Below are 12,252 nucleotides of genomic sequence, written 5' to 3' on the forward strand. Positions count from 1 at the left end.
CCTATTATCCTGGTTCTTATTATTTTGGTAAACTGTGATTCAGCCTCACTAGGCAACATAGATTTTGCTTCTTCACATCCCTCGACAAAATAATTTAATGGAATATAAAATGAGGGACGGCTTCGACCGCGTATTTCAAAGTAGCGAAAGGATTATTTTAATTATTTTACCGCTCGGGTCTTTCTTTTTTTCGTATTTATTAAATTCAGGTATAATAGTCTTATCGCAGGAATCGGCAAAATGAGACTCGGGTCTGAAAACCAGGTAAACGACCGTTCGGGTTGCTATTACGCTGTTTATTCAGACGTTCACTCGGTGGTCCCTTTTTGGTCAAGGAATTTAATCCCTTTTACGCGGGATGGGACCTAGTGCGATCTTCGTACTGGGAACGAGAGAGGGGTTAAGAATTGTTTAAGTAGTTAATAAAATATAATTTTATTCATTAGAAAAATAAAAAGTTCGAATACATGATATATATATTTGTAGAAAGTGATAACATTTATTGTGTGAGTGTGCGTGTTTGTGTGTGGTTGAGCTTATCGCTCCGCGGGTGTTACAATGGTTCGGGGGGCATCAGCCAGACTGAGTTGGGAAAGGCTCTATTGTTAAGATTAGAATTCTGGCTGGTAAATACAATATCTTCTATTATCTTTCGGAAAAAAATAAAAACATAGTGTAAAAGTAGGTCAGTGAGGAAATGGGTTATTAAACGAAGGAGATATGGAGATCTTTAAATTGTGTTAATCTTGGTAGGACGATGCTGCTTCCAAGTCAGGAAGCTCATCGATAAATTCTTGGATTGCCTTGTCTATGTAATCCAATTCGGGAGACTGAGGAGAGGGAGGGAGAGAATTATCGAGGATCACTGTTGAAAGTGAAGAGAATGATCGCGGGGAGGGTGGTAGGTTTGGAGAAGACAAGGAAGAATATTCAGGGGAGTAGGAGGGGGAAAAATAGGGAGGAGAATTTGGAGTAATGAGGTCGCTAGAATGTCTGTAAGTGTGTGCAAAATCATAATCGTGATTGTTAATTCTATTAATTATTCTAACAATTCTATTCGCTTTGATTAAATTATGGTTCATTCTGATCCTATGCTATGTAAGTTTTGTCAACTTTCTCTTTTTTACCTTACTTATCCTTTTTATTTCTATTTTACGCTTAAATAAATTATACGATCTTGAAAGAAATTTGTTACGTTGTATATATTTTTCGAATGTTGTTAGTTATTCTATAAGTTTATTTGCTTATATTTCTCGAGCAATGACTTTATCTCGTGTTGAGATATAATATTACGATGCTCCCCGATATCTTTCGCATTCCAAAAAACAGTCCTTTTGTGTTTCGTCCACGTTCGAATGCGACAATGACACGAGCGAGTCGACGAATAATTTAATTAAATCGTTTCTCACCTACAACCTCCATTTTTGAAAACATCACAAACATAGCGCTATCATAAAGTCCGATGTACGCTATTCATTGCGATGAATCACGCGAGCATGTATGACGTGTCGGTCTACATGTGTAAAGCTAGCGCCAGACTATGCGCGTATTCGCAATTTGTGATTCGTAATTCGCGATTCGTGAACGGTATAAAGAAATCTGATTGGTTGAATTTGACGAATCTTCCGTCCACACTATTCACGAATTATAAACAAATCGCAAATAGGCGCATAATCTTGCGCTAGCTTAAGAGAGAGCCAAGAGTAATTACAGACCATCTTTCTAATGTATCGGATTAAGGTCGCTGTTAGAATTCGATTGGTCGTGAGAAATCAGTTACAATTAAAGTGTGGATTGTGGATTATATATCTGCGCGCAAAAGTGTTTTTCTTTTGGGGATTGGGAGAAAGAGAGAGAAAACGAATGCGAGAGGGTAAAACTTGATATCAACAATTTTCTTTTTTTATACATTGTTGTTGAGAATATATACGCTTATCTGTAGAGAGATAGAGAAAGAGAGAAAGAGATTCGATATTTAAAAATATTTTATTAAAATCGGAACGCAATTATAAAGAGTTTGAAATCCTTTTGGGCTTATTTTCTTGAGAAGAATTAAAAATTAGATATTTAGATATTATTTATCAAAATCGCACTACATGATTCTTATATTCTAACATAAAAAAATCTTAATTAAAATATTTCAATATAATACACTTACAGCTATTCTTTTTCTCTCTCTCTCTCTCTCTCTCTCTCTCTCTCGCTCATCTTTATTAGAGTAATTTACTCCCGATGTTGCATCGATGCTCCCTCATTGATAACTGACTGTTGCATTGATATTTAGACAACTTTACTATTGATATATATTTTGTGCTTAACGCGATATCTCCCGCTAAAATAAACAAAAATGTTTGTGAATCAAAATATGCAGATTGTCCTTACTTTTGCAAGAAGAAAGAAATAACCAAAATATTTCGCGGATTTTTTGCATAAAGCAAACAAAAAAATATCGTATTTGATGCGATCAAAATTAACATAACTCTGTAAACGAAATATTAATAATTTAAGAATTGATTAAATTAAAGTATCTAAAAAATATATTTTATATATACTGTGACGTTGCCGTCTCGCGCGCGTCCGCCGAGTCCCTCTCCGATCGAAAAGCGCGGGCTGACCGCCGAGTGGCAAGGAGCCAGCAATCCGAGAGTTTAAAGCATCTAACGTCTAGCTATGTTACGACGGGATCAGGACCCGCGCACGTGATGCGCAGCGCACGGGACAGCGAGAGGATCCTCGCGCAAGGACACAGGCCCGTGCGGATCCGGTCCCCACGGAGGGGCTGCAATGCTGCACCCGATGGCGTGACACGGCCTCGGAAAAGACGAAAAGAGGGGTGGCAGCGATACCGGCCACAGCGCGTGATAACGCGTGATTGGTCGCGATAATACGCACCCCGTGTGCGCAGCCCCGGCTGGCCCACAGGTATCGATTCTGAATCTCGACGATCCGGGATCAGACATCAGACTGGCGTGAGCTCGCGTGATAGATAGCGGCGTTTGTTCCGAGGCGAAGCAAAAAAATAAAGACGAGAGCCATTTTAGTGAGAGCGTTGCGGCGTGAGCGGTCGAGGAGGACTCCAGCGATCGAAGGACGGACCCGAGCGAGAGGACGTCGACGTCGCCGACCCCGTGCAACCACCACGAGAGGAAAAGTACCGGTGAGGTTATCCTCCGCCATATTCGCCACTCGCGATCGCGTCCGGAATCGTTTCGTTCTGTCGTCGTCGCCGTGAATTCGTACTTTGGTGTACGGACTAAGCCCGATTCTTTGGTGTAAATTTTCGCGTCACGGCCACGTCGTCAAGCGATTCGAGCCCCGGAGCCTCGAAAGTATCGGTTTCCGCGGATCGAGACATTACCTCGCGTTTTTAATAAACCGTGTGTCGTCTCTCTGGAGATTCGGATTCCGTATATTATATTTGCGTTGGTTCTCGCATGTTTAGCGCTTAAGTCTCGTTCGTGTTGTATGTCGGTCGTTTAAGTGTGAGTGTGATTCGCGTCAATTCGTTATATTACTTTTGTCTTTCGTTTGCGAATCTTCGCGTCTAAACTTTGCGTGCATGTCCGGTGCAACTTTCCTTCGCGATTATTGTACGGGTTACGTGAGAGTGTGGATCGCGTAAATTCGACGTATTATGTCGGTTGTATAGCACCGCGTCTCGAAATTGTGAGCGCGTTTTGTGAGAGTTTCCTCGCGATTCTTGCAGGAATTGCGTGCGTGTGTGTGTCGAATATTCAATTCGGCGTAATCTGTCCGTCCGAAATCGAAGCATGTCCGCGTTGTATTAATTGCCTGTTAATCTTAAGTTGCGTATTAATAATTTGGCGGTAATAGCGGGCGATAAGGTCGCCGTTGGCGAGGTGATACGGAGAATTGATTCGGACTTACGCCCGAACTATAGACGAACGTAATAATCAATTTCTTCGCAGTGCGAGGCGTAATCCAAGCCGAGCGGAGATTCCGGCCGATCTAACGGGTCGGTCTCGGCGTACGCAGTACGGGGTTTCGCGCCCCGCGTCTAACACCCAGTCTCGCAGCCGCGTTTCTTTTACCGCAGCCGTATATCCGCGCGGTTTATCATTACTATTCTCGAGGAGCTGCGGCTCCCGCTATTATAATAAATCTGTTAATTTCTCTGTTTAATTTACAAGTTTCCTTTCAGTTGTGCTTGTCGTTTCCGTAATTGTCGCCTCCTGCATAAATTATCGCGTTCGATCAACACTCGCCCTGCCCCTCTACCGTTAGGCGAGCTAGTCAGCCCGTGGCGAATTCCGGCAATTCCTTTCGCGTTTATTTCGCGCCTATTTCGTGTTTCGCGAATTGATACGTGAAAGATCGTATCTGGCGCCCAAGTTCGATTCTCGCGATTATCTCTCGGATCTCGTCACGGTACGCGCGGAACTCCTAACATCCCGTTCCCACCTGGCGCGTGGATCTTTTTCTCCGTTTCCCGTTTTTGTCAACGACCATTCCGCATCTCCCGTTCGACGAATTAGCTCCTGTTCGTCGGCGCAATTTACACCCGCGCGACGGAGAGAACGAGTCGGCGGCCGCGTTTATCGCTCAGCCGCGAGACGGTAGGAGAAGTCGTCGCAATACATAAAATATTTTTAGGCAATTTTAATAATTAATCTCTCTATTAATGTTACAAAAATTTTATTCGTGTAACGATAGCAAAATTTACGCATTTTCGTAGATTAGATATATAAATTCCTTTTATTAATTAATTTATATGTTCATGTTACGTGATCATATATATTTAAAAAAATTAAAATTGTATTGTATTATTTCAAGAAATCGTGCAAATATGAAATTTTAAAATGGAAATGCAGATTTTATAAAAAGTTACTTATTTAAGATGAAAGAGAAATTGAAGAGACAGATAAAAAGAGTCCGGAGAGAGAAAAATGAAGACAAACAGAGACTGCAAATCCAAAATTATTACGTGAGAAAACTGGCAGATAAGAGCCAAGGCGCAGATATTGGTGCGCAAACTTATTATTGTTAAATTTTATTAACAAATATGCATTAAAAATGTATGTTTCGGACCATTTTTTGATCTATCTTCAGGATGGATATAAATATATAAAGATTAAATTGGGATTTTAAAACTTGATACAATATTTGTTGTTGCAATCAAATTTCAAATTAAAATTAATAATCAGAGAGTAAAGCTCACTCGCGTATATTCTGACAAGAATCTATACAAATTAATGTGACAACGTTTAAACGCCATTGCTACACGTATATTTATATATCATCGATGATTTACGATATGTTGACCATGTTAACGGTTGGTATGGTCACAAAAATAACGGTCATAAAAACGAGTCATAAAACAAAGTCATAAAATCAAGAACGATGGGAAAACGGCAAACGTGATAAGTTTATTTAATTTTTAAAATTTAATCTAAAATGTAAAATTTAAAATTATCGTTTAAACTTATTATTGTCTAAATCATTGTCGTAGCGACCTCAAGTAACAAGAGTTTTCTTGAATTACATTTTATTCAGATTAGCAAGTAAATAAATATCTGACAAAGCTTAAATGATCTTCAATTCAAATGAAATTGAAAGAAAACCATTTAAGTCATAAGTCATAAATCTTTAAAACATTATAAAGCTATAGTTTAGAAAATATTTTCTAGAAAAATGTCGAACGTGCCTTCAACCGTTGCTCATATTGACAAGGAAATGGAAGGAAAAATCTTTGTTCTTTTTGTGTGTCCTGATTGGTCATTGGTCATTGGGCATTGGCCATTGGTCAAAGTGAAATCATTATATAACTCGGAAAAAGACTCCACCTATGGTCTTAGACAACCGTAGATAAACTTTTTGGACAGTGCTCGTAGTAGACTCATTGCGGTAAGATCAAGAAAAAGATATAGAAAACTCTCGCGCTTATTTGTTAAATAACGTTTATTGCAAACTCTTTTGCGCAGTGTTTAATATTTTGCGATGGCTACAATAATGCAGTTGCCTCACGAAGTAATTGTTCACATTTTGCAAAATGAGAGCATCAGCGCCGTGGATTTAATAAGATTTGGCTCCACGTGCACAAGATTGCAACAAGTGATACATGACAACAAATTATGTGAGAGGAAATATTATCAGAGGTATTTTATTTTTATATAAAATTTTTATATTAATTTTACTGGGTTACTTTTTGTAACTCAATGAAGTACCTCCGCAAATACTAATAGTTAACAAGTAAAGTTAAAATTATTGTGTTGTTCTTCTTCTTAAGTTGTGCTTGATGCTTTTTACTGCATATTGAAACTGCTCCTGATGTTACAATTTAATACAATTTTAGAAAAAAGTCAAGATTCAGTAAAGCCGAAATCTTTATGCATTTAAAGACTCGATATCCTACGTCAATTCCAATCCGTTTCGCGCCATTTGATAAAGATGGTTGGTAAATGTTCACATTAACTTACATCTCACGGATCGTTTTCATTTTACATATAGTGAAAAAATCATAGAAATAAATGCGAAAATTATGATGCTTTAAAATCGCATATCTCTGAAACCAGAAGAGAGCGCCGCAAAATTCAAAGTGCGTGTTACTTAGGAATGTGCCCTCTATAATATATGTGAAAATGAAAACGATCCGTGAGGTGTAAGTTAAACTAAACATTTACCGGTTTTATTATTAAATTATGAGTATAAAGATTATCCTATTTCTTATTATTTTCTTTGGTTATAACATGCTTAAAATTATGTGTGTGTCGTTCTTTTAAATAAATTATTTTAAATTATTAAAAATACAGATTGCAAAAAATTATTTTACTGTTGTATTAGTTAGCTTTTTTATTTTTGTATAGCAATTTGTACGATACACATATATGCACAATGTATTATCGAGATGCATCTGCTGCGATAATCTCACATCATTTAAGTTTGTTACTTTAAATCATATTTAAATGAGAGAAATTGAGTGAAAACTAAATGTGTAGAGATATTTTGTAATTTGTGTGATTTTGTGATTATAAAGAAGTTTTTATTTTATAGTGTAAAACGTAAAAAACACAACATTAAAATGCTCTTATGATTTTTTATATTTTAATTTAAAAATTTGTAATAATACGATTATGTATAAATGTTTACTTATATAATAATATTTGCAAATTTTTCTTATATTTATCCGTTTTAAAATTGACTTATAAAATATTTTTTTTACCTTTTATAAATAATTATAACCTTTAGAACTTATGATGTAACCAAATTTTTTTCTTGTAACTTTCAAACTTTATGGATTTTACAATTTTATAAAACATCATATGCAATCAATTTTAACTACTTGAAGAGATTGTAAAGATTGTGTGCGTGAATATTTCTTTTATTTAAAACTTTTTTTTCAATTTTTCTCATTTTAGTGGCATGTATAGAACGCAATATATATTATTAACGCTACACATTTAGTTTTCACTCGATTTCTCTTATTTAAATATAATTTAAAGTAACAAACTTAAATGATGCGAGATTATCGCAGCAGATGCATCTCCGTAACACATTGTGCATATATATGTATCGTACAAATTGCTATCCATTACTATTGTGATAATTATAATTTGATTAAAACAGTAAATCATATCTTTTTTAAATAAAAAAATCCATATTGTTATTTATGAATTTTTTAATTTATTCTGAATATTAATGTATATGTAATTGCTGCGCATGATCTTTGCTTCGCGTGACTTGGCGCGAGACACTAGCGTGTCTCTTGATTATGAAATTTATATGTACTTTAAGAAGTATATTTTCTAAAATTTATTGCTGGTATTGTGGCGTTGTTTAATGAAATTTTTGAGAAATGTCTTTTTTAATTTTAGCTGTCCTACCGCGGAAAAAAAATATAATAGAGAAAATCAGAAGAAAATATTTCACCATATCAATTTCAAAGAAAGACTAGAAGCAGGATTATATTATATCCAAAAGTTGCAATATTATGCGATTATGATATCGCAAAATAAGTTATGTAATACTGACAAAGAACAATTGGAACGTCTTCTGGGTTCAATTACTGAAGATTCCACGACGTATTATTTTGTGTGGGATGAGATAAATGGAATTTCTGCACAAAAATCATGGTAAAAAATTCAATAAACTAAATTGTTATTGATATTATAAATTAATGTAATTATTGTATACTTAAATTGTACATTTTTTTTTAGCAAACTGTTTTCCAATTTGACAAGTGAATATTACTTGAAACTAATTTTTTACTGTCTAAAACGGTATCGATTTGTATATAAGCAAATGAAATTTATAAATATGCCGAATACAAAGGAGCTTTTGGAAAAACAACTTACAATCGTGGCGCAATGTTTTCAGCCACATGTGTCTTATTCGGCTGTGAAAACGTGGTTAGATGAAATAGTGCAGACAGTACTATTTCGTCTGAAAAATAAATATTTAGCTCATTCAATTTGCTCTACGGCTTTAGAGCAATTTTCTTTTTGAAGAGATAACAATGTTAATGACAATTTCTGGAATGAAACAGAATCAATGCAAATTATGTGTGTACTCGAAGAATATATATTTTCCGAGTTAGAGATTCATAAATTGCATCAATTATTAATGACATCAGATCTCGAAGCAAAATATATAAAATATGTAAGTTATTTTTAATTATAATAATTTGTTTTGCGCTGCGCAAATATAACTATAATTTTTATATTTTATAAATGTTTAATATACAATTTTTCTAATATAATATAATTTAACATAGATTGCAGAATGTTTTCGAAAACATCTATTGCCTATTACGTATCACATCGTAGCTAGAAGACTTGGCATACCTAGCGTTCTAACAAATTGCAAAAATATTATTATGATCATATGGAAACCAAAATAGTAAGTATTAATATAGTATAAATAAGTAAAGTATTATAGATTTTGATCAGACACCCTGTATATATATACTTTTTTTATAAAAACGTTTCTACGATTTCTTACGCTCTGGTTACTTATTTGTTTTAAATTCATGAGAAACAAAAGATCGTAGCATTAAAATATGTATTCCTCGAACATTTAACAAAATGTTAGTGCACGCGTTATACACACACATACAGAAAAATAATCAATATCTCTTTTTTTCGGTAAAAAAACAAAGTTATCTTGAGATTTTTAAATGGAACAATATAATTTTTTTTACAAAAGTATTTTTTTATTTATTTTACACAAACATATTCACATATTTAGATTTAAAAAAGTTACGTTTTATAAATTATATTTCACTGATGGAAATTATTAATTCTTTATAATTTTGTGTTAACATATACAAAATGACAAAATGACTTTATATTAAATTACAGATGCATTTTTTTAAAAAAGTTTGTATAATTTTTTAAAACATATTAGGCAATTATTTTTTATTTTATATTGAAAAGAACTTGCTATCAAATCTCATTGAGAACTTTTTAAAAATGTAGCTTCTTGCGCAATTAAGATTTATGCACAACATTTTTAATCAATCTATTGCTAGAGAAATTATGAGTTTTAATAACAATGAACATACATTCTATATGTTTAAACGCATATATGTATATGTATATAAATATATACAGAATATATAAATGTTTTTTTCTTATTTTCAGTACAAACGGTTATATAAAGTATGGAGATAACGTAGAGTACTTTTATATGAGCAAGAGCTCAAATTTACTGTATCCCTCAAACGTTATCAGAGGGAGAAGAAATATCGGGACTGGAAATTTACTTTTATTTCATCCGAGGTCATTAAGCAATAATATTTGGGTTAGTAATTTTTTATATCTGATTCTCTCTATTAATTTTAAGTAGTTAATAAAAATAACAATTAATTATAAGTCCAAGTAAATAATATGTTATTTCAATAAGTCTCAATACATTTTAAATCAATGAGTGAAAGTAATGAACTTCTTTTTATTTTTTTGTCTATAATCGAAATTTGCTTTACATGTCTGTTTTATTTTTTTTTAGATAACACAAGAAATAATGGCAAATTTTAATCAAGAATTAATATCTAATAATAATATGTATGGCACGTGGAATTTCGACATTTTCTTCAATTTTTTATTTACATGCCTTCAATATGATGTTGAGAACATAAATATTGAAACTGAATACGAACATATTACAAATTCAATAGAGGTAAATTATAACACATCATATAATCTAATTTAATATATTCATATATCAATATATGAAAAGATTATATTAATTATAATTATTTATTACTTAAGCTATTACATTATTTTAAAAATTGCTTGTGTGACAAGATATCGATTGAATTTTACTATTATATTTCCAATATATTAATAAAAATATATGACTTATAATGCGACACGGGCACGCCAAGTATTCGTATGTCTTTTTTTCCTTTTAAATTTTTCCTTTTTTCCGGTCACGTGAACATGCTTGGGCTTGAACCTGGGTCCTCTACCTCTCCAAATAGGGTCCTAGTATGCTGGGCTAGCTGAAAACTTATTAGAATAGAAGTTAAACGTAGTATTTGTGGAAAGTAGCCCACCGTCAAGATAGGGGTCCTGACGGTCCGATTGGTTTTCCCCATAGTGCCCAGTCCTCCGATTGGTTCCGTCGGTTCCGTCGATTTAAAGCGGGTTGGAAAAACAAACCAAAAAATAGTGCGTGGGAGAAAGCGGGCAAGATGTCTGACGGAAAGCAGACGTGACGACAACCGACAAAATGGCGACCGTCGAGACTGGAGATGCGTCTAAGCATAAGGCACCCAGCCTCCCCTCCCTCTTACGGAAAACCGGAAGATATCGTGCGGTATACAACATTGTCCCATCGCCCCCCTTAGAGGAAAACCGGAAGATGTACGGTACATGATATGTCGCCCATTCTCTTCCACCCTTCCTGTTGAAAAGAGAAAAATTGGATAAGGTACCGCTAGAATAAGCTAGGTGCTATGAAGGGGTAACAAACACGTGCGTGCATGTACGGGTACGCTTGTCCGAGCGGGCGAGTCCCGCTGCACAGGTAGACATACGGTAACAGCATCGCTGGAGACGATAGAAAGGGTCTTGAAATATATACGGGTACCTGAGACTGTTTGACGCTGAGGCTCAGGACAGAGGCTATGACATCACAGAGACGCCGGGAAGAAAGGAAGGGAAGAAAAATATTTTCACCCTGTTGCTTTAAAATAAAAAGCATCTTTATTTATATATCGAGGGAATATGATATAATATACAATAAAAAATTTACATATAATTCAATATTTATTTACGTTCGAAATCGAATTAAAGGCGATGGAAGACGAGGCGCCTTAAACGAGATTTAATTTAAAGCGATAGGAGATACGGCTCGGCCGATCGATAATTTCTGAGAATTCGGGATGAAAGAGATGACCGCTTTCGATGCAGTCGTTCTTGCTCTAGCTTATCGGGAGCTACGAGCCTTTCGACACTCCAAGCCTATCACTGCGCTTTAAACTGACATCAGTGGCGCCCAATCAGGGGCTGCCAGCCCCCGTCAATCAAAAAACTACCGCGAATTTCTCCTATCATAATTGTCGCTCCCTTAAGACAAAAGAAAGTGAGTCATACGTCCTGGATCTTTCTAGAAGGATTCAAGATAATAAAAGAGGTGCGCACAAGGCGCGGCTCTTGACAAAAAGTAATCGACGCGTACACGTAGTTCTTCTCGCGCTGCTCGGCTAAGTTCCGTCGCGACAGTGAATCCAGTGCGCTTTCGCGGCCCGCGATCCACCGATTCTCTGTGCGGTCTTATCGTTCGACAGTGCGGTCTCCTCGTACGAGATTATCCCTCCGTTGCTTGCGGAAATATTAGATATAATTTCATTAAATTGTATATTGTCAAGACGCTCGTCTTTCCGACGGTTCCACGTCATCCTTATTCATCGAGATCAAATATCGCGGCGCTCCTCACTCTCGCGTCCACCTCTCTCGCTAACATTTGCTGGTCCTTCGAGCCGGATCCCTTGCTATCCGGTGCCTGTGCGTGGGGTGAGTGCAGTGCCTGCAGTGATTCCGTCTGTGCTCTTCCGGACGTCACTCGCCTGAAAGACAACCATGAATAAGGACAAGGAACCAACGGTCCGTTCGCAGTCGGACTTATACGGACGCATTTCCCGCGCATACGAGAACTTGCGGAAGTCGGGAACCGCCAACATAACGATCGGGCTGGCGGAAGCGCGACTCCAAGCCCTCGAGGCCAACTGGGCGAAGTTCGAGTTCCAGCACGACAAGCTGCTCGAACACTGGGAAGCCCTGTCGGAAAGGA

General features: G+C 35.9%; 1 protein-coding gene across 1 annotated transcript; it reads left to right on the forward strand.

The window, feature by feature from the left end:
* The first annotated feature begins 2,967 nt into the window (after positions 1–2,967).
* LOC115245815 (F-box only protein 21-like) lies at positions 2,968–8,627 on the forward strand. The gene is made up of 5 exons (XM_029824297.1): positions 2,968–3,157; positions 5,649–5,865; positions 5,943–6,116; positions 7,833–8,090; positions 8,175–8,627. Exons 3-5 carry the CDS (start codon positions 5,959–5,961, stop codon positions 8,461–8,463), a joined length of 705 nt encoding a protein of 234 aa, XP_029680157.1. The 5' UTR covers positions 2,968–3,157; positions 5,649–5,865; positions 5,943–5,958; the 3' UTR covers positions 8,464–8,627.
* The last annotated feature ends 3,625 nt before the right edge of the window (positions 8,628–12,252 follow it).

This window comes from Formica exsecta, unplaced genomic scaffold (assembly GCF_003651465.1).
Source record: "Formica exsecta isolate Colony F162 unplaced genomic scaffold, ASM365146v1 scaffold1321, whole genome shotgun sequence".
Classification (NCBI taxonomy): Eukaryota; Metazoa; Arthropoda; class Insecta; order Hymenoptera; family Formicidae; genus Formica; species Formica exsecta.

Coding starts and splice junctions, on each gene's coding strand:
- LOC115245815 (XM_029824297.1), top strand. CDS start 5,959: ATGGCTACAATAATGCAGTTGCCTCACGAAGTAATTGTTCACATTTTG. Junction 6,117..7,832: donor GAGAGGAAATATTATCAGAG/GTATTTTATTTT, acceptor TTTTAATTTTAG/CTGTCCTACCGCGGAAAAAA. Junction 8,091..8,174: donor ATTTCTGCACAAAAATCATG/GTAAAAAATTCA, acceptor ATTTTTTTTTAG/CAAACTGTTTTCCAATTTGA.